The sequence below is a fragment of the Grampus griseus genome (genome assembly GCF_964374135.1).
Source record: "Grampus griseus genome assembly, chromosome: 5".
Taxonomy (NCBI): domain Eukaryota; kingdom Metazoa; phylum Chordata; class Mammalia; order Artiodactyla; family Delphinidae; genus Grampus; species Grampus griseus.
Window position 1 is genome coordinate 16,706,320 of NC_138998.1, and position 23,702 is coordinate 16,730,021.

The 23,702-nt window shown below is 41.1% G+C and overlaps 1 protein-coding gene across 2 annotated transcripts in view; it reads right to left on the minus strand.

The window, feature by feature from the left end:
* Positions 1 to 3,768: 3,768 nt before the first annotated feature.
* MED12L (mediator complex subunit 12L) overlaps positions 3,769 to 23,702 on the minus strand; it is a gene marked incomplete at its 5' end in the record, with an annotated part of 324,843 nt that continues 304,909 nt past the window's right edge. For both annotated transcript variants that reach the window (XM_082655449.1, XM_082655448.1), the window contains 4 exons: positions 3,769 to 3,875; positions 6,562 to 6,643; positions 19,894 to 19,971; positions 22,628 to 22,784. In XM_082655449.1, the coding sequence (XP_082511575.1) occupies positions 3,823 to 3,875; positions 6,562 to 6,643; positions 19,894 to 19,971; positions 22,628 to 22,784 (370 nt within the window). In that variant the 3' untranslated portion in view covers positions 3,769 to 3,822. The remainder of the gene's footprint in view (positions 3,876 to 6,561; positions 6,644 to 19,893; positions 19,972 to 22,627; positions 22,785 to 23,702) is intronic.

Consider the following 23,702-nt stretch of genomic DNA (forward strand, 5'->3'; position numbering starts at 1 on the left):
ATACTGATTTTTTTTTATAATGGATCTCAAAACAAACTTTTAACTTAAGGCACTTTTATTTTGCCAACAAATAACAATGAACATTAAGAGAAAACGATCGACCATAAAATAACAAGTGGATAATGTACCTGAATTCTTCATTAAAGAATGGACTTTTTTCCTTTCATTACCATTTGCCTAGTGTCCACCTTCTATTAATCAATGTTACAAGCATGGCGCTGAGGACAGACACAATGGAAAAGATGATTAAATTTGCGGTCGATGTAAATTTGCCATCCTGATGTATAAATACTGTGGTCAGTTTATAAATATTTTACTAAAACCCACAGAAAATAAGCGCTGAACTGTTTTATGATTCACCATTTTGTGCACTGAAAATTTTCACTGATGGGGAATAGAAAAAAAAGTTTTAATAACTGCATTTAAAAATAAATGCAGGCTGAATTTCCACTTGTAAGAAAGCAACTTAACACCTGCACATCATAAAACGTGAAAAGGGGGTTGATTACATCTATCCCAAATAAAACCATTAAAAAGTTTTTAAAATACACAAACTTCTTTATAACTTCAAAATCTAGCTCAGGCACCCCTGGTTTGGAACTGTTTGTTTATAAGGAAAAATTTTCTTAGGAGGAATTGCTCTATGAGCGTCTATTCTATAAGGTAATAATCCTTTGTGACAGGGAAATGTTTGGGAAAATCTAGACCGAATACATATAATGGAGTTTCACTGTAGTTAAAATTTGATCAACCCTATACAAAATGTTGCTTTTTGTAATTCACTGAATTTATTTATATTACATGCTTAATTCAACCTGAATTAATTTAAGGGACAATATGATTCAGCTTTTCTAACTCTAGAGGCTAGGATTTTCCAGTGTAATTTCTCCAGCATCTATTCAAATACTTGCTTATTATTTAAGAAGACTTATAGGAGACTTAATAAATGAAAAAGAAGAAAATGCCATAGGTCTTGCTCAGATAGCTCAGCACACAAAACCGAGAACTACATTTTTCCCTGTCAATCAGTTGAGATGGGGGTGGGGGGGGACTCACTTCATTTTGTTTTCATCACACCAACTTTCAGCTTGCCCCACCTAAAGAGGTGACCTGATTCCTACGTTCTTTGATGTTGGTATCCTGTGGCCATAAGCGGTCAAGGGCTACTCGTTCTAACAGTGATCTCATTCTACTTCCGGACCAAGAGGAATTAAAAAAAAAGAGGACAAATGTAACCCTACTAGGAAGAAGCCTACTATGTAAACAGGCATATCTAAGGGCTTCTTATGTCCAACTCCATTCTATTTCAAAGTCTTTAAGGGGAACTGGGGTCTCCATCTTATCCTAAGATAATTTCCTCTTTGTCTCACCAAGCAAATTACCAGGTTCTGCCGAAGGACAGGGCTTTCCTTTGTGATCATTTCAAGACAAATCAATGCATATTCTAAAAAAGAAAAAGAAAACTCTCAGGAGAGGGGATTAAATGGGAGGAAATATGATAAGAATAGATTGAAAATTCCAGTTTCTCTCTGTATAGAACACAGGGGAAAACCAGTTCTAGGTTTTTCCTCAACTCTCTGTAGAATCGTCGAATTATAGGGCCTTACCATATCTTAGCTTTCCCACCGGAAAAAAAAAGGAGACGACAGCAACAAAAAGCTATGTCCCACAGCTTTCAAGTGCAAAATGATTAATAAATTAATTTCACTAACTTCTGCAAAATATAAAGTGCATACAAATGCTATGCAATTATAACACTCATTCTTGAAACAGTCTTACTTCTGTTTGCAATACTGAGCTACAAATATATATGGTTCAAACTGAAAAGTGGCATTTTAAACACCAGTAATTCTTGAGAAGAAGTAAAACAACAATCAGGACAGAACATGACTGGTACTCACTAGGCACGACATTCACATTTCAGTTGTTTTGCCAAGGCAGTCATTATATGACAGATTACTTTGAAGAAAAAATAACTTCATGAGCTCTAAGTATGACTCTCAAGAGGGAAAAAAACCAAAAACCAAAAGAAAAACCCTGATATACAAAACCAGCTGAAATGTCAAGATTCATCTTCTGAAAGCAGATAGAACATGTTAATTTAGTGAAAAGAATGGTCTTTAATGTTTTGGCAAAGTCTTTTCCAGCCCAGAGTAAACATGAAATGAGCGGGCTGGAGCGAAATCGTTTCACAGTGTACAAAGCAGTTCACATGGATGCTGCCACAGCAAAGTAAGCGGACACGTATTTGAGGTCATTTGCATGAGTCAAATTTTGCAATGAGTAACTCACCTGGGAAGATATAAATTATTTATATAATGATTTGCAAAGGAAATGATCTACTAAAGTTGTACCAGCTACATTTAAAAAAAGTAGTTCTACATGGTTTGCTCATTATAGACAAATCTATTCACAGTATGCTCGACTACGTTACATGTAAATTCACATGGCAAAAGAAAGTGAATTAACACAGAACATGGGAAAATATCCCCCACATGTGTTAAAATGCCCTGCAATTTTCACATTCAAAATTTTATGCATCTAAATCTAAAAAAATATTATATGGAATACTCTTAAGTTACACAAACTGATAATAATTTACTGTATTTTTCACTCTAATAGGAGCAAATTACCACATACTTGAACAAAGTTAAAATAGTTACTATTTCTTTATAATAAATTTGATGTATAATTTACTTTACTTGTGCTTTTTGCACCAATTTATAAATACAGTATATGCAATACACAACCAAGACAGACACCAACATTAATAGTTAAATTCAAAATAGCAAATACTTACCATACAAAATAAACAGCAAATACATCTCTTAGGAAAACCAGAGCCCCCCTCGACTTGGGGGCCAGATTCTCTGGAAACCATGTCAAGTTTGAGCACTGTGGAATCTCAGGCCAGCTGCGAGATTTTTTTCTCAAGTTGGCATAAGGTTCAGGAGAACCAAAACTGGACAGAGTCATTTTTGCCAAATCTGGCAAATAATTGGAACAATTCCACTGTGGTTCGTTCCGGCCTTTAGAATTTACATGTTGTACCTTCACAAAGACTCTGGTCAATGATCTCGCCACTGAAAACAAATTTAGTAGTACAGCTACTTCTAACAGGCTTCCACGTACCTTAGGGTGGCTCTCACAGAAGCCTTGGTTTAAGTTCTTGGTCTAAGAAGTTTAAGTACTAAGCAACAATCTGTTTCAGCACCTTTTGACCACAACAAAAGCAAAGAAAAATCCTACATAAATAAGAACAAAGTTCATAAAGTGCTTAAGAAATTACAAACATTTCAAATTAGAGCGATGCAAATAAATGTCCATTTTGCCACCAAAGGTGAATGCAGAATAAATGGGTCGCTTTCCTGTCAAGATCTGACATGCCTTTCAAATCAGTAGTTTGGTCCGGCACAGTGTGCAAAAAAAAAACCCAAAACAAAAAAAAAACCCCAAAAACCAAACTTCATCATTAATGAGTACATAAATATTTAAAATCCACCATAATCCATTCTTTCTATAACTACGAGATTCAATAAAAGCACCAATTTCAAAAGGTCTGCTACCAAACTCTTCCTGGCGTAGGCCCACATGATCCACATTTTTAAACCTACTTTCTAATTGAATGAGACAAACCCAAACCACACCTTTTCCTTTACATTTTGTTTAAACGCCTTTGTATGAAATGTAGCGTAAAATATAGGAAAACGCCAAAGAAATGAAAGAACAAAGGGACATTTCTAAAGGTGACTAATGCATTAAATGTGATTTTCTATTTTTCAGTGCAAACAAAAAACTTCATGTCTTTGTCCTCTTCCAGACTCAGAAGTGTGAAGGATGCCCGTAGGGCGTCACTCCTTGCTGTGGCTGGTTACCTAATGAGAAAAAGAAAATCCAATAAAATTGCAGACGCAAAATTATGCCACAGATCGGTGGCACGCTCTTGTCACTGTTCCTCTATTCCTGAGGCTGGCACTGAAAGCAGACTGACTGGTCAGGAAGTATAACACTAGCCCAGACACCTGTGCGGCCAAGGTCTTAATACCACTGCTCGATTCATTCTGCAGAGGGGCCACCTCTACATCAGAGTCCCACAACGGCCAGCAAGAGGTCTTGGGAAGGTCATTGGCCCGTCAAAAGTCTGTATCCCTGAGCTAACAAACATCTCAATACTAACATAAAAAAGGACTGTAAGTATCATAAAACATGAAAAGATCTGGAAACTTCATAAAAGCACATCAGAGATTCTACTTTAACACTGATGTTATAATAGGTGAGAGAGAAGTAGCTTGAAAGGGGCAATTTTCTGCAAATGGCCATGGATAGATACATCAGAGAGAACCGTGCAAGAGTGTATGCATGGGAGAGAGAGGCTGTGTGTGTGACGCGAGGGTGTGCCTGTGCACGTGTGTCTATGTGCACACCTGGACAAATAAAGAACAGTGAGTAGGTTCAAAACAATGACACAGGCTTAGAAATAGCTACTGCCTGCACAACTCTGGTGGGACTATTCAAATCCAAAGGCCCCATTCACACGGATTATGGCAGAAATGCAGCCGGCTGGAGCTGTGCAGTGGGCAGCTCAGCTTAGTTGCCCTTATTCAACAAAGGAGGCCGGCATCACTGCTCATGTCAGGCATCAGACTATATGTTGTGGTTAAGAGGTGGGCTCTGGAAGGAGACAGTCTGAGTTTTAGTCCCAGCTGCTAGCCGAGTAACCTTGGGCAAACGGGAAAATGTCCCTGTTCTTAGTTGTTTCCTCATCTGTAACACGGGAAGAGCAATAATACCTCGGCCCATGAGGTGGTTTAGGAAATCAAGTGAATACATGTAAAGTCATGGGTCCAAGAAAGTGCTCCAGAAATGCTGGCCAAAAATTCACTGGTCCAAGAAAGTGCTCCAGAAATGATGGCAACCCCCGCCCCCCGCAAAAAAAAACAACAAAAAAACCTGCATTCTGTGAGCCCTTGGAAATAGGAACCAAGAGTATGCTCCCCAGATAGGCGCTACTCCATAAAAATCGTAGGTACATACCTCCAATCACTAGAAAAAAAAATTAAAATATAACATGTTGTCTCTACCTTAAAATTATATTCTCTCTTTAGCCATGCAAAAATATGAACTCTGGGGACTTCCCTGGTGGCACAGTGGTTAAGAATCCGCCTGCCAGTGCAGGGAACACGGGTTTGAGCCCCGGTCCGGGAAGATCCCACATGCCGCGGAGCAACTAAGCCCGTGCGCCACAACTACTGAAGCCTGCGCGCCTAGAGCCCGTGCACCACAACGAAGAGTAGCCCCCGCTCGCCGCAGCTAGAGAAGCCCCGCGTGCAGCAGTGAAGGCCCAGTGCAGCCAAATATAAAAAAATTAAAAATGTGAACTCTGGAGCTGATGAAACACAGTGAAATTTTAACCACACGTGTGTTTAACAGACCACACCGACTGAACAGTTCTTGGAAAAGACTGACATGACTTAACTGAGGGAAATATTTTTAAAGGAAAACAACAACAAGGACAACAACAACAGACCTTGGTTATGCCCTCGGAGAGACACAGGGCATAAGAGAGGTGTTCCCTCTGCCCAGGAAAACACACGGACAGCAGCAGGCAGGAAATTAAGACTAGAGCCAAGCTGCCCCTCCCTCTCAGTCATAAACTGACCCTGTTCCCTACCATCTTCCACCAGAGCCACACCACTGCCTTCAGAACTCGCTGCTCATCGCTCTGTACCTCAGAAGCACAGAATCGAGAAATTGCTAGTCTCCCTGCTTGCTGTATGGATGAAACACTGCGTGACCCAGATAACGGTGACAGAGTCGGCAGCAGAATTTAGGTCTCCTGACTTCCAGGCCAATATTCTCTGCATCACAGGGGCCTCGCTCCCACTTCTAAAAGAGTTTGCCCACCCCGTGACTCCAGCGCAGGGCGACTGGATTCATGGGAGCAGGCTGCTGGCACCGGGATGAGGTCCGATGAAATGGGCTGTCGGCATGCGCTCTAGAAAGGTAGCACGCCAGCACGGCAGCAAGATTAACTGGGGAGAAACACTGTCCTGCAATGCCGCCTGCCACGTTCCAGGTCTGGATTTCTCTTAGCCGCTATCAGGAAGGGCAGGGTGGTGCCGTGGTAAGAGCAGCCACGGCCCTAGTGACCAGGGGACAGGTCTGGTGCTGGCCTCTCCATATCCGAGTCTTGGGGGCAGGGGGGCACCTATCCCGTCCCATCGTACACTGGAGGGTATCAGCCGAGTTGCTCTCTGGGCCATCTAGCTTTATCAGAAAAGCACCTGCCGTCCCACCGGGCCCCCAGCTGGAAAGAAATATTCCCAGATTCGAAGAGAAGCAACAGGAAAACATCCTCGCTGAACTCAAGGAAAAGACTGGGGCTTTCCCGGAAAAGAAGCATTCAGACCAACACCAACAAAATGAGAACGGCCTGGACTTAAAACGAACACGAGAACAGCACCAAGGAAGACAGTTTTTGAGGAGCTGCCACCTGTGTTTTGCTCACTGGCTTGTTTTTCACGTCCTGGGGGCCATCTGTTCCTGACGGAGGGTACTTACTGGAAAGCTGCTTCTGGAGCTGCCGCACCAGAGCGGCCGTCTGCTGCTGTTGCTGGGTCTGCTGCAAGCCTTGCCTGGGAAACTGTAATCCAGAGAAAGGAGGGAACTCAGCGCTCAGCACAGACGGGAGCAGAAGGTCTGCAGCGCGCTTTGAAGCCCTGCGCAGGACCACGCCCAGTGCGCCGACACTGATCTTCAGCCAACCCTGGTCGACACCTGGGCGTAACCTGAAAGTGCCCCATCCATTCCAGAACCCATCTCCGGGGGGTGACCTAGCCTTTGCTGAGAAAGCCCTGAGGAAGGAGCCCAGCCGCGCCCAGTGGTTCACACATTCTTGTTACCTCAGCCTTCACCAGCTGGCTAGTTAGTATCACCATGTTACAAACCATTTGCATCAGCAAACTGAAAGCTGTCTGGTGGGAGGATTGGGTCAAGCACCACAGGCCTGGCCCTGGGCGAATGGAGACAAGAGCGTGGTGAGCAGCGCAGGGGCCTGGACTCATCTGGGACTGTGCCCTCCTGCCTGATGGAGGATGAAGGTCGGGCGGGGGCGAGCCCAGGGAGGCAGCAAGGACCACACGTTAAGGCGGTGCTGCCTTCCAGGGTCGTACACGTGCCGGCATAATATGAGGGCCCAAGGGCCCTGGTTCTAGCCATTAAGTTGATACAGGAAATCGAGGTGGTTACTCCAAAGAGCGGAAAAAGAACCTATTTGGCGGAAACAAAATTACCTTTGATTAAAATCATTCATGGTGCTGATTCACCTTTTCCTTGACCTTCAAATTGCAGACTGTCACTCTGTTCTTCCTTTTCGTTTTTCCTTTCTGTCCCTCCCCACCTTCTTTCCCCCTGGCTTATCACTGTCGTAGCAAAGGATGTGTTCTGATGCAAGGATATCTTAATCAGATACACATCGGAATGAATTAACTTACCTCCATAGGCCCATCCCCTACCCACCTGGGTATGGAGTGCCGGCCCCCTGGCCTCCTGGCCTCTAGTGAGGGCAGGGGCACTCCGAAGATTGCAGGACAGGAGCAGAGTGAAGTCGGGAGGGAGCAGAATAAAGTTTTGGGTTTGTTTTTTTTTTGCCAATTTCCTTCCTACTGGGTCTGTGCTGGTGGAACGCATCTCACCCTGGGATGGCCATGGTGCCTGTCAGCGGCCCTCTCTGTTTCTTTCCTTCTTGCCCCTCTGGGACCTGGGGGTAGTAACTGCTTCCAGCCCCGGCTGTTTCGTCCTCCTTAGTGTCCTTTAACCCTGCCCATACCTCTATAAATAGTCTTTTAAAAACTCAATTACCCAATATGAGTGCAATATCTATTTCCTACTCAGAGCTTGCCAATATGGTTGAAAATAGCCCAGGACCGTAGTTAGGGTTGCCAGATTTAGCAAATGAAAATACAGAGTGTCCTTAAATGTGAATTTCAGATAAACGATAAATAATTTTTTGGTTCTAACTGTGTCCCAAATACTGCGTAGGACAAACACTGCATCTGGTGTAAGTATGTCCCGTGCAATATTTGGTACATAATTCTACTAAAGAGTTAATCGTTGTTCACCTGCACCTCAAACTAATTGTGAGTCCTGTATTTTATTTGGCAATCCTAAATTAGAAGGCATTGCCGGGTTAATTCTTTTAAAACCGAGTATTTGGCATGACCACTGGCTCTCAACTATTTCTCTCCCATTAGACTATGGGTGACTGCGGACAGACTTGGGCTTATTCCCTTATGTAGCCCTAGTATCCAGCTTTCCAGGCACATAGTAGGTGCTCAATAAAAATGAAAAGAATCACAAATTCTAAAGTGCCTTCAATTTCCAAATAACAAGGAATGTACACTTCCACCAAAGTTACTATTTTCCTGATACAAAGCAGGAAAATAGCACTTTTCCTTTTTTTTTTCCTATTGCCCAACTCAAGAGGAAAAAAGAAAACAAAAACTCATCTTTCATTGATGTGGAAATGTTAGTAAAATAAGAAGAGCTTTCTTTCCTATTCAGGGGTTTCCACACTTATTTGGAAATATCACCCTATTTTTTTTTAACATCTCTATTGGAGTATAATTGCTTTACAATGGTGTGTTAGTCTCTGCTTTATAACAAAGTGAATCAGCTATACATATACATATATCCCCATATCTCCTCCCTCTTGCGTCTCCCTCCCACCCCTCTAGGCGGTCACAAAGCACTGAGCTGATCTCTTTGTGCTATGCAGCTACTTCCCACTAGCTATCTATTTTACATCTGGTAGTGAATATATAAGTCCATGCCACTCTCTCCCTTCGTCTGAGCTTACCCTTCCCCCTCCCCACGTCCTCAAGTCCATTCTCTACATCTGTCTCTTTATTCCTGTCCTGCCCCTAGGTTCTTCATACCCATTTTTTTTCTTTTTTTTAGATTCCATATATATGTGTGTTAGCATACAGTATTTGTTTTTCTCTTTCTGACTTACTTCACTCTGTATGACAGACTCTGGGTCCATCCACCTCATTACAAATAGCTCAGTTTTGTTTCTTTTTATGGCTGAGTAATATTCCATTGTATATATCTTTATATATGTCTTTATGTATATATCTATATATATATCTTTATGTATATATCTATATATATATCTTTATCGATTCATCCTATGACGGACGCTTAGGTTGTTTCCATCTCTGGGCTATTGTAAATAAAGCTGCAGTGAACATTTTGGTACATGACTCTTTTTGAATTATGGTTTTCTCAGGGTATATGCCCAGTAGTGGGATTGCTGGGTCATATGGTAGTTCAATTTGTAGTTTTTTAAGGAACCTCCATACTTTTCTCCATAGCGGCTGAACCAATTCACATTCCCACCAGCAGGGCAAGAGGGTTCCCTTTTCTCCACACCCTCTCCAGCATTTATTGTTTCTAGATGTTTTGATGATGGCCATTCTGACTGGTGTGAGGTGATAGCTCATTGTCGTTTTGATTTGCATTTCTCTAATGATGAGTGATGTCGAGCATTCTTTCATGGGTTTGTTGGCAGTCTGTATGGAAATATCACCCTACTTATTTAACAAAACCTAATACGGTGCTAGGTACTAGGCAATGTTCTAGACATTATAGGTATACATTAGCCCATTTAATCCTGACGTGGTAAGACCCATCCTAAGTCTCTCATCTGAAGTCCTTGGGGCAGATGTGTTTTGGAATTCACTGCCTATCTGACTTAACTATGAAACATTCATAATACACAGACTAATCAAGGTCTACAAAGTACTCCATAATCAAACATACTAATTTCTGCAGGAAAATACACAAATAGTCCGATCAGGTAAAACAAATGAAGAGAGCTTCAAGTCCATTCAGGTGAGCTTTTCCTACCAAAGGAATTCTGGTCAGGTTTGCCTGTTCAGTGAAATTTCAAAGAAAATTTCCATTTTTAGAGGTGTCTGAATTTCGGAAATAAATATAAGGGATCGTGAACCTTTACTGCTGTTATTCTCACTTTCTGATGAAGAAACCGAGGCTCTGAGGGCTTCTGTCACTAGCCCATGATCCCTGTTTTAAGTACTGGGGCTGGAATTCAGACAGCTTTCTGGAGTCAGAGCTCAATAACCATGATCCAGTGCTATCCTTAGTTAGAACTTTTAGCTTCCAAATATTAATTTATTTGAAAATAATCAGATTTTCTAAATGGTTGGCTGCAAAGGCATCTAATCTTATCAGCTGATTAAAGGTACACAGTACATAAATATTTAACATTTATTTATTCAACAAATACTTAGCTGCCTTCTTTATGTTCATTTAAAGTCTGCTTCAAACAGAGTAATTTATAGAACAGAACACTGTAGTGATCTTGTCAGATTCCTTATTTTGAGGAGTCAAGGTGGTAGCTAGGTGTCCGGGGAAGCTTGTGTGTGTGTGTGATGGGGGGTGGCGAGGGGAGTGATGGGTGGTCTGCTGGATGGCCTTAAGACATAGTATGCCTGGGGGACCCCAAGAGTCTACTGGGGTATCTGCAAGGTCAAAACCATTTTCACAGTAATATTAAGGCAGTATTTACTTTTTTCACTTTCATTCTCTCGGTTGTATACAATGCAGTTTTCCAGCTGCTACACAGTGTGTGACGTTGCAACAAACTGAATGTCTTCTATTAACTCAGATGTCAAAGAAAGCTTCGAAAATGTAAAACAATGTCATTCTTCTAAGTTTTCATTTTGATAAATAGGCCTACTTTTCATAAAAATTTTATTTCTGGTAATATGTAATGAGTGGCTAAGGAATCATAAAGCCACCAGGGGAAACGTAAAGAGTCATCCTCCTAGGGTCCTCCAAGGCTGCTCCAGCACATTTGCCCCTGAATTAGAATTTCTGGGGCAAATGTGCTGGGAACCTGTATTTTTAAATGGTTCCCCCCCACTGGTCTGATGCTTGGCTAGATTCTGGAATCATCCCTGTTGTTGCAGTTGAAACTTTTAATTTACCAAAACAGGTCAATAAATAGGTCAACTGAGGTTTACTAGAGGCCCGAAAAAACACAATCTGTGTATACTGAACCTTTGCCGCGTAGTGTGATAAATGAAGAGGGAACGAGTTTTCTGGACCCCCTCCATATAGGAGATGGTCCCAGTTTCTCTTACCCCTGTACCTTTGCAGATGTTAATCCCTCCTCCTAGAATACTGTTCCTTCCCCTTAATCCTACCCTACCCACTCCTAAAAATCTTACTCCTTCAAAGATCAGCTTAAGCACTCAGTGACTCCCTCAGGCATCTGAAGAGTGAATCACTGCACCCTCAGCACTGTGTAGATGCCTTTCTTGTGAACTATGGCATAACAGGACAATTGCCTCTCTCTCTCTAGGGTTCTGTGTTTTGAGCTTCTCGGAGGCAGGAGCTGTCCCGGGCTTCAGCTGCAAGCACAAAACACAGAGCTCAGTAACGTCAGTCACACACCAGCCAAGGTGGCACAGTCGCTCTCCAGCCAACCATTCTCTGCTGAACTGAAAAAGTAATTTAAAAATGTATTTGATGTATTTTGACCAGTCCCTGTTGTGACAACACATTTATTCAAGAACACTTAACTTTTCTACTCAATCATTACTAAGGTAAAAATGCATCACTAACGCATAATTTCTATTTAAATAAATGTCACTGAATCTTTTTTGTCTCCGAATAGCTGACTTACGGGGGCTCATCCTTTTCAGCAGCAGAAGCAGACGCTGACTAATCATGACCAGCAGCAGCAGGGCTGATTCAGTTAGTGATGGACGTTTAGCTGCCTCAGAGCTCCTGTAGACATCTCACCCTCTGAACTGTGTTTTCCTTTGCGTATGGATAATGGGTGGGGTATTTTTCCTTCACTGCCGTGACATCCAACAAATGAGTTATCCAAATCCAGGTACTTTTCCGGATTCCAGGGACACAAAAGTGAGTAAACACAGTCCTTGCCTCCTGCCGCTGTGTCCTGACACCTGTGACTGCACCATCAGTAAGCAAAGGAACAAAGTACCAAGGCAACGTTTAGTTTAAACCCGCACTGCCGACTGACAGGATCCACAGACAGATCCGCCTTCCTCTGATGGACAGAACACAAATCTTCATCCATATCAGCTTTAGCACAATAGACTGTAGCACTGCCCAGGCCCCTCCACTGGGGGCCTGGACAGAAGGACACGTGCTCCGGAGGGCACACTCAGAGGGGACCAGCAGCTGGTGCATTTCAGAGTATTTAGTATGCATTCATTTGCAAGTTAACTAGCAACTTCAACTGAGCCTTTTTTGATCTGCACATGGTATTTAGTGGGGGGAAAAAAAAAATTGAAAGTATCTGGCCTGTTACCACAAATCTCCCAAGAACGTCTTCCCCAACCTCCTTCCATAAATACTATGTCTCTTTTCTCTTCAAAAAAGAAAAAAAAAAAATTCCAAATTCATGCAAAGGAAGGCAACCTGGCTCGATAAAGTTCTATGGACCGAATTTCTTCCATTTGCAAAGGAGAATAAGATTTTCTGGCTAATTCTGAATTCCAGAGGCATCCTGAAAAATTTCTCAATTTCTCTGACTGGAACATATGAATTCCTTGAGGAAGATTATATGACAATTCTACCCCACCTTTAACTAAAAGTTAATGCAATTATTTAAGTAACTACTGCTGCTAATTATGCAAATTTTTAAAAGTATATGTTCAATATAATATGATACTGACACAAGGATCAGTCAATTTAAAGAGCCAACTTTCTAAAGCTTTCTGTTAGCATGTTTTCCAGGTCACCCAACTAGGGCACCCTAAGTTTACGATGAAAAGATATGACAGAGCAGGATGGTGTAAACATTATTTTCTTAAAAGCTGGAAGCAGCTTTAAAGAAAAAATCGTGGCCTGCTAACATAGTTGAGTCAATTTAATCATAACAACTCATGAGCTTTAAAAGTATTTTTCAAGTCAAGAACCATAATTTAGACCAAAGCTAAAGCTAGAGATGTCAAATATAATTCTCCAGCAAGGGCACCCATTCTCTTTCCAGATGCTCTTCCTTCACAAAAGATAAGTGACTTAAGTAAGCAAATGACAACTCCAGATTTAATTTGGAAGCACGGGCTTTTCTTACACTTCCTTTTTCTTCACAGAAAAGTTCTGTTTTCTTGATGACCCTTTCTGAAAAAGCACTAGCTTCTGTTCTAAGTTAGTTTTGTCACTTAGGATCACACTTTTCATAGCAGTGACCAACCTGCCTATAGGGGTGTTGATGACCACTGTCCCACAAGGCCCAGCTGCTGTTGTCAACAAGGAAACAGACTGACAAGGGACTAGTCAAAAAGCAGTGAATCAACTGCAAATGGCTTTCGAGGTCCCCTGCATTCAACCTCTTCCTCCAAAGCTTCCCAAACTTCTCATATTTCTCTTGACCTCTGTTACGTGTTAAATTATGTCCCCCCCTCAAAAAAAAAAAAAGATATGTTGGTGTCCTAACTGTCAGTACCTCAGAAAGTGACTTTATTTGGAGATAGTCTGTACAGAGATAGTCAACTTAAAGTGAGGTCACTAGGGTGAGACCTGATGACTGGTGTGCTCATAAAAAAAGGGAAATTTGGACACAAACACATATACAGCGAGAATGTCAGGAGAGGATGATAGGAAAGATCCGGTGGTGTGTCTACGAGCTGAGGAGAGCCAGAGATTGCCAGTAGACCACCAGAAGCTAGGGGAGAGGTACGGCTCAGGGCTCTCAGAAGAAAGCAGCTCTGCTGACACCCAGATCTTGGACTTCCAGCCTCCACAACTGTGAGACCATACATTTCTGATTGTTTAAGCCACACACTTTGTGGGACCTCGTTACGGCAGCCCTGGCAAACAAATACAACCTCACTAATGCTTCTACTACTTTCCATCTGACAGCTTCCGATGATTCTAAGCCATCTGGTGGCAGGAAGCAAGCCTGGCATGTCATCCCTGTGCTCCATGACCTTGGGCAGAGGGCCAGCCTCCACTGTACATACTGAGTAAGCACTTGTCAACTGGTGGATGTCGCCAGATAGCAGGAGGGCAAGTCATGAGGAAGGTGGTGGCTGTGTTAGCACCATCCCTCCTCCCTTGAGACTTCAAGAAGGGCAGCTGTGAATGAATCAGAGCTGGCATCTCTTCAACAGCTGGCTCACCACTCCAGTCTCCAGCAAAGAAACAAACAGAGAAGGAAGAACACTGGCCAGTAACAAAAACTGGATCTGCTGGAGATGTTTATAATAAATATATTTATAACATCTATAATAAATCTTAGAACTAATAAGAAAAGGAACAGTACCTAATGATAAAAAGAAATATAATATTTTTGTTAATATTGCTGAGGCTGTGTGGTATTGCTCTTCTGAAGATATACAATTAGAACTTTTTTCTTATACTTCTATTTTCTTTTATTGTGAGAAGACAGAAAAAAAAAAGAGCAACAGAATACATATCAAAATATCCCCAGCAGCACTATTTTTGCAACTGGAAACAATCTAAATGTTCAACAGTAGGTGGTGTGGTTAAACAAGTAATAGCAGAGCAAAAGAGAATGGACTGACTTCACAGCTGTTCAAAATTACAAACATGTGGACTAAAAGGATATATAAATAAGTATGCTGTAATAAAAGTATGCACAAAAAAGAATTATGATAATACAAAAATCCAAGATCACTGACCATCCCTATAACTTCTAATTCTGAAATTACCTGAAATCTATTACTCTAAGTGATAAATTAGCCCATCTTAAGACTTACGGCATACAACATGCCTGCCTTTGTACAAATAGCTGCTGCCTAGATTATAATATATTGCTCTAATACAATCCTACCTTAAGAAACAGGAAACATCTCGAATAAACAACCTAACCTTGCACCTAAAGCAATTAGAGAAAGAAGAACAAAAAACCCCCAAAGTTAGCAGAAGGAAAGAAATCATAAAAATCAGATCAGAAATAAATGAAAAAGAAATGAAGGAAACGATAGCAAAGATCAATAAAACTAAAAGGTGGTTCTTTGAGAAGATAAACAAAATTGATAAACCATTAGCCAGACTCATAAAGACAAAAAGGGAGAAGACTCAAATTAATAGAATTAGAAATGAAAAAGGAGAAGTAACAACTGACACTGCAGAAATACAAAGGATCATGAGAGATTACTACGAGCAACTCTATGCCAATAAAATGGACAATCTGGAAGAAATGGACAAATTCTTAGAAATGCACAACCTGCCAAGACTGAATCAGGAAGAAATAGAAAATATGAACAGACCAATCACAAGCACTGAAATTGAAACTGTGATTAAAAGTTTTCCAACAAACAAAAGCCCAGGACCAGATGGCTTCACAGGCGAATTCTATCGAACATTTAGAGAAGAGGTAACACCTATCCTTCTCAAACTCTTCCAAAATATAGCAGAGGGAGGAACATTCCCAAACTCATTCTACGAGGCCACCATCACCCTGATACCAAAACCAGACAAGGATGTCACAAAGAAAGAAAACTACAGGCCAATATCACTGATGAACATAGATGCAAAAATCCTCAACAAAACACTAGCAAACAGAATCCAACAGCACATTAAAAGGATCATACACCATGATCAAGTGGGGTTTATTCCAGGAATGCAAGGATTCTTCAATATACGCAAATCAATCAATGTGATAAACCATATTAACAAACTGAAGGAGAAAAACCATATGATCATCTCAACAGATGCAGAGAAAGCTTTCGACAAAATTCAACACCAATTTATGATAAAAACTCTGCAGAAAGTAGGCATAGAGGGAACTTTCCTCAACATAATAAAGGCCATATATGACAAACCCACAGCCAACATCGTCCTCAATGGTAAAAAGCTGAAAGCATTTCCACTAAGATCAGGAACAAGACAAGGTTGCCCACTCTCACCACTCTTATTCAACATAATTTTGGAAGTTTTAGCCACAGCAATCAGAGAAGAAAAGGAAATAAAAGGAATCCAAATCGGAAAAGAAGAACTAAAGCCGTCACTCTCTGCAGATGACATGATACTATACATAGAGAATCCTAAAGGTGCTACCAGAAAACTACCAGAGCTAATCAATGAATTTGGTAAAGTAGCAGGATACAAAACTAATGCACAGAAATCTCTGGCATTCCTATACACTAATGATGAAAAAACTGAAAGTGAAATCAAGAAAACACTCCCATTTACCATTGCAACAAAAAGAATAAAATATCTAGCAATAAACCTACCTAAGGAGACAAAAGACCTCTATGCAGAAAATTATAAGACACTGATGAAAGAAATTAAAGAAGATACAAATAGATGGAGAGATATACCATGTTCTTGGATTGGAAGAATCAACATTGTGAAAATGACTCTATTACCCAAAGCAATCTACAGATTCAATGCAATCCCTATCAAACTACCACTGGCATTTTTCACAGAAATAGAACAAAATATTTCACAATTTGTATGGAAACAAAGAAGACCCCGAATAGCCAAAGCAATCTTGAGAATGAAAAACGGAGCTGGAGGAATCAGGCTCCCTGACTTCAGACTATACTACAAAGCTACAGTAATCAAGACAGTATGGTACTGGCACAAAAACAGAAAGATAGATCAATGGAACAGGATAGAAAGCCCAGAGAAAAACCCACGCATATATGGTCACCTTATCTCTGATAAAGGAGGCAGTAATGTACAGTGGAGAAAGGACAGCCTCTTCAATAAGTGGTGCTGGGAAAACTGGACAGGTACATGTCAAAGTATGAGATTAGATCACTCCCTAACACCATACACAAAAATAAGCTCAAAATGGATTAAAGACCAAAATGGATTAAAGACCTAAATGTAAGGCCAGAAACTCTTATCAAACTCTTAGAGGAAAACATAGGCAGGACACTCTATGACATAAATCACAGCAAGATCCTTTTTAACCCACCTCCTAGAGAAATGGAAATAAAAACAAAAATAAACAAATGGGACCTAATGAAACTTCAAAGCTTTTGTACAGCAAAGGAAACCATAAACAAGACCAAAAGACAACCCTCAGAATGGGAGAAGATATTTGCAAATGAAGCAACTGACAAAGGATTAATCTCCAAAATTTATAAGCAGCTCATGCAGCTTAATAACAAAAAAACAAACAACCCAATCCAAAAATGGGCAGAAGACCTAAATAGTCATTTCTCCAAATAAGATATACAGACTGCCAACAAACTCATGAAAGAATGCTCAACATCACTAATCATTAGAGAAATACAAATTAAAACTACAATAAGATATCATGTCACACCAGTCAGAATGGCCATCATCAAAAAATCTAGAAACAATAAATGCTGGAGAGGGTGTGGAGAAAAGGGAACCCTCTTGCACTGTTGGTGGGAATGTAAATTGATACAGCCACTGTGGAGAACAGTATGGAGGTTCCTTAAAAAACTACAAATTGAACTACCATATGACCCAGCAATCCCACTACTGGGCATATATCCTGAGAAAACCATAATTCAAAAAGAGTCATGTAACACGATGTTCATTGCAGCTTTATTTACAATAGCCAGGACATGGAAGCAACCTAAGTGTCCATTACCGGATAAATGGATAATGAAGATGTGGCACATATATACAATGGAATATTACTCAGCCATAAAAAGAAACGAAATTGAGCTATTGTAATGAGGTGGACAGACCTAGAGTCTGTCATACAGAGTGAAGTAAGTCAGAAAGAGAGAGACAAATACCGTATGCTAACACATACATTTGGAATTTAAGGAAAAAAAAATGTCATGGAGAACCTAGGGGTAAGACAGGAATAAAGACACAGACCTACTAGAGAATGGACTTGAGGATATGGGGAGGGGGAAGGGTAAGCTGTGACGAAGCTAGAGAGATGCATGGACATATATACACTACCAAACGTAAGGTAGATAGCTAGTGGGAAGCAGCCACATAGCACAGGGAGATCAGCTCGGTGCTTTGTGACCGCCTGGAGGGGAGGGATAAGGAGGGTGGGAGGGAGGGAGACGGAAGAGGGAAGAGATATGGGAACATATGTATATATATAACTGATACATTTTGTTGTAAAGCAGAAACTAACACACCATTGTAAAGCAATTATACTCCAATAAAGATGTTAAAAAATTAAAAAAATATATACATATGCTCTAAATATCAAAATAAGACACTATGCTTCTCAAGGCAGCTTTTTAAAAATTTCTGCTTAAAAGAAATTAAAAAGCCATAAAAAGCCTAGTGTGCATTTTACTATCCATGACGATTACCGTGGATGAAAGTCTTTGTTTCTCTGGAACTACTTTCCTATGAATACACTGGGAAACAATCGTGAGCCTGACCTCACTGACCCACTCAGCCCCTGGGATTAAAGTGTCTTAAGCCAATGAGGGAAATACAACCTAGTGCATTAAAACATGTCAATACTGTCTTAGAAGTCAAAACCGAATGTGCGATATATGCTCGCTACACACCAAAAATTATGAAATATTTATGACACTATTAGGAGAGTAGAAAGGTACTAAATTCTGCTGTATGAGACATGCTTAATTCCAGTGGAGCACGGGGACAGGGTCTCCCCTCAGTTCTGCATAAGCTGATCCTCTGCTTCCAATCATAACGAAGAAGCCTGAAGGCGACTTCTACCCTAGTCCTGTAAATTTAACTTCGTGACGGAATCAAATGTTAATTTTTTTATCCTACCCAAAATAACGATTACATTTCATGATAAGGAAGAATTTCCTTAAAAATGAAGATCAAAATGGCCAAGGCAGAGGCTTATAAAATATCCTCAAGGTGTCCTATTCCAGTCCTTTTTGGGCATTCTCAGCCCTTTACCACCTAACTCTACTCTATCCCTGCTAATATACTATAGCCCGGGCCATACTGTTCCTTCTTTACTACAAACTGAAAAACCATCTATCTTTCAAATCCTGTCCTGGAAAGAGTCTACGTCAGTATTTTCCAAAGTGTGAGACACATGCAGTAACACAGCTCGTCTTAGGGGTGGTACTCACTCAACTCATGTTGCTGAGCTCCCTGCAGAGTCAGTATTTATTTTTACAGATATTTCCAATGTGTGACAAGGGATGTGACCACTACCGCTGAGAGTAGTGATCAAATGCTTCTTTTTAGAAAACATTTGTTTAAGGAAATAGGAAAAGAGGCAACTTAAACACAAGTAGCAGGTAAGTAATAAAGAAGGGATATGGCACTAGCAGAAGTAAGAAGTACTGAGGCTTGGACCACGTTGACTGGCGCTATGCATATAACATTTCGAAATTTGACTTACAAAGCTGCAGAAGCAAATGATAAGATTACATGAAAATTTCATGAAATTATATGAAATGAATTACATGAAAATTCTTGCAGCAAATGCTAACTGGCTAGACTCGGAGTTTCTTTCACATCAGTAAAGTAATATGTTAGAAAGTACTCTCATGCTCCTTTGGGATTATAGTGAAAACTCAAAGCCAAGTTAAGACAATCTTCTAAACATATCCATACTAAGTTATCATTCTAACACTGTTTAGAATAAAATTTGGTTTCTCAATATAAATATTTAGTCCACGGAACGGAAAAGTCCGAAGAAATTTAAAGAGGAAAAATTACATAACCTACTGAACCCCAAATATTTATTTATACCTTCTAGGAAAACAAATATACTGACTACAACAGTAACACAACCCTACTCTGATGAAGTGCTGGGGAGAAACGGCTAGGGTATATTTAGGCTTTTTCAGTTCTTAACAATCTCACGGGACATGAAAAATGCAATCTGCCTTTAAAGAACACTAAAAAAAAACAAAAAACAAAAGGGAAGAAGGAAGAAGAAACCCACATGTTTGGTTTCAGAACACCAGGCCTTACCAGAGGCTGCTGGGGCTGCATGGTTTGGAGACCGAGGGTCTGACCCTGGGGCTGCGAGGACTGCTGAGGCTGCTGCATCTGGAAAGAAAGAAGAAGAATTATACATGTGAAAATAAGAGGTTGACGTCGTCATTCCAGTTCCCTCCCCCCATATGCCTTTGATCCAATCAGTCTGCTCCAACAAGGATGACGCACACCTGCCTCCTCCGTCTTTGTCTTCCCAAATATATCGTTCCTCCTTCAAGGGCAAGACCTAAATCTCCTCCGTGTGCTTCCAGACTACTGCAACCCCAGGGATCTCTTCTTTGCTAGTCACAGTGTTCACAGTCTAAACCACCCTACACTGTCCAGGGACATGCTTTGTACTCACTGTCTTAATTCATTTCATGCCATTTGCCCTTCCACATATTTCATTCCACCTTACGCTCTCAAGTGAGACAAGGACTGCTCGCTAGTTATCTTTTCGTTCCCTATGGTACCCAGAGGAACTCATGAATTTAGATTTTTTTTTTTAAAGGAAGATGTAGATGTGAGAAGTTCTGGCCTAAATTACCAGCATAAAATCATAAATTGTGTCCGTGAACGCTGGCTCAAATACATGGCTCTTGGAAAACACTTGCAAGTCACAAAAGAAACACAGACTAGACGTCCACCAGGGGGAACATCACAGAGGAGAGGAAAATATTAAGAGGTGGTTTGTCTCAATGACCTTTAAAGTCTCCTCCACCCTAACGCTTCATCTCGAGGATGACAGCACCAGACTGCTTTTCAGCCTCTGCATTTTTCCAACTTGGTTTGCATACTGTCCCTCAAATTCTTTGTCTTCTTTAGGGCAAGGTAATCAATAGTTATTGCCAGAAGGCATTTTTCATTAAGTGACAAGGGTCATGGATTTGGAATCCTAGCTGAGGTGTGGGCAGGCCACTGCCAACATGGACCAGAAACACAGCGACTGCAATAGGAAGCCAATTCTCCATTGGGCTCTCTGTGAACCCTTTCAGGAAAAGTCACCCCAACTTTGTAATTATTAATCTGTTCCTTTATGGAGGTAGTCAGTCACCAAAAAAGGAATAAGTATAATTCGGATGCAGAAGCAAATCATTTTTCCTTATCTCCCAGGAATGTGTTGGTAATGCAAAAATTATCAGAAGGACACACCATGTTAATTGGGATAAAAAGTACACATTAACCAATAAGGAAGGTTTTCAAAATTTGTAGCTTGAAAACAATGCTAGTGTAAGAAAGGAAGTGGTAAATAAAAAAATAATGTAATAACTTTCCTCGGTGATCTGGAAGTGAGAAATTTTAAAACAGAGAGAAATATAAATATCAGTCCTAAAAAGCTCTGAAACATATACTTAGCACTTGGGAAAAAAATTATTTTAAGAAAATATCACTATGAGTATTAACAGTCATAATAATGGTAATATTACCAAATAGCTGCTTCACTTGCATTTTCATATTTAATTTTCACTACACATTTAAGAGGTGGGCACTATAATTAGTTCCATCTTATTCATGACAAAATTAAGGACTAGAGGGTTTTTGACCACGCTGGAGATTTTATATATGCAATGTGTGGGATTGGCCATCTATAGGCCACACTCCCTCCCAAACCAATTACCATATGTTGTTCAATGTTGTGATACAGTTCTTTCCACATTTTAACAGGCAAAAACTGGGATGCAATTCATGGCATCTTATAACTGTGAAGCCCAGTTTTGTTGAAGATTTGTGGTGGCTTTGGTCTGTCGAAGTGTTGGCACTGCCAACTAGAATTTTTTGGGTCACACTGAATTCAGACCTCAAACCCACTTGAGCTAACGGTTCAAATATTTTCTTCCCACCACCAGTGTCAAGGTTGAGACATGCAAGTTCCTTTGCTGTCCCTTTCTGCATGACAGGTTTATTTCTCATTGACCTCATACAAAGAGTATGGCCCTTGGGCACCCCAGTTCTACTAGAGTTCCCATTCTCAGTGCTGCTTTCTTTTCCTTTCTTAGAAATACACAAAAGGACAGTGCATCTCAAGTTGGACTGTTGATGAGATTAGAGTCCACTGTACAGACTCATCAGGCAGTTTCCAACCCAACAACACAGGATAAGCTTGCTAATAATAAAGGCAAATGGAACAGATAAACCTAACAGCCTATATTCCCTAAACAAGGGAGGGAGAAGCCGGAATGTGTTAAGGGGAGGAGCCCTTTATCTAGGAGACTCAAATATTTATGACAAATAAGTGAAGGACAGCTCTCTGGATTCTACCAGAGACAGGATGAAATATCCCTTTGAAGTACCCTACCTACATAACTCCAACTTCACAGCCCAATCAGACTAGAGGTGTTAAACAGAAAATTTTTTGGATTACAGACCCCTCTAGAAATCTGAACAAAAACTCTGGACGGCTTGACTGTTTCCAAAAAATACACATGTAAGAAATTTTGAACTCAAATTGCATGGCCTCTAGTCAAACAGTGACTGGGGAAGCTGAGGCTTACACTCTTAAGATAAAGGCATCCAGCTACCCTCCCGAACCTTTGTGAAAGGGCAAGGATGGTCTGCAAAATGTACTCTTCTGTCCACGACCTGGCAGATGCACAGAGAAAGGAAGACCCCTGCCGAACTGGAACTAAATTACCCCAGTTAGGTCCCAGCAATTAAAGTCTGAAGTGTCTGTTATTTCTTATGACCGCTGAGGACCCCACACACATTGCACTCACTCCCAGCTCCATACCTGGAGGAGCCTCTGCTGCTGTCGCACCTGTGGCTGTCTGGGCCTCACTGGGTCCTGAGACAGGGACACCGAGGGAAGGTTTGGATGCACGGAAGTCAGCACTGCATCCAGTCCTCCACCCACCAGAGGGCTCTGCTGAAGCGACTGATGATTCAGTCTGGTCAAGAATAAAGAACTTGTTTTCAGGCCCAAGCATACTGTCAAATGTTTATCATCAGTGCCACTGGCACACTGCACACACTCACAAAGAAACCATCATGTTCAGTAATCACTGTGTACAATTCAAATGCAATAAAGACCAGTGGTTAAGGTAACCTAGATTCCCAGGGACACATGGTATCATAGGTATTCAGACAGCAAATGGCACAGGTGGGATTTAAACCCAGAACTTCGGGGCTCTGAAGTTCAAGTTCTTAGGCAACATGCTATGCTGCCACTTATTAGACAAATAATAAACATGGTGCATGTTTTCCAAATTCATTTATTTTCCCAAATGTGTTACCAACGACCCTGCCAACTTTCCAAACAGTGATTACTAGAGTTGACCTGCAATCTTTGATGGTAACACACGGGAGTCCAGCTGCCGTCCACTGTAGTGCAGCAATCTGCATGAAACTGAGTTTTCCTAGACCCACGCCATCCAACAGAACTTCCTACGGTGACCGAAACGCCTCCACCTGTGCTGTCCAATGAGATAGCCACTGGCCACCAGGACCAGCTGTATCATTTCTGGGTCTCAGTGCAAAACAAGAATGCAGGGCTCTCTGATCAAAAATCAGTAAGAATTTCAAGCGGGTGACAATAGAGCATTACAATCAACCATGCGGGTCTTCTAAACACAGCGCCCTATGGGACTGCGCAGGTCACACACCTTCGAAGCTGGCCCTGCTGGCCACATGTGGTTCATGAACACTTGACATGTGACTAGCGTGACAGAGAACTGAGGAGCTTTAACTTAACTTTAATTAGTCTAAATTTAAATAGCCCACGTGGCTGGCAGCTGCTATAATGGACAGTGCGGTTATACGCTATGTACTACATCGACAAGATCCAATTAAAGCAAAAACGGAGTAAG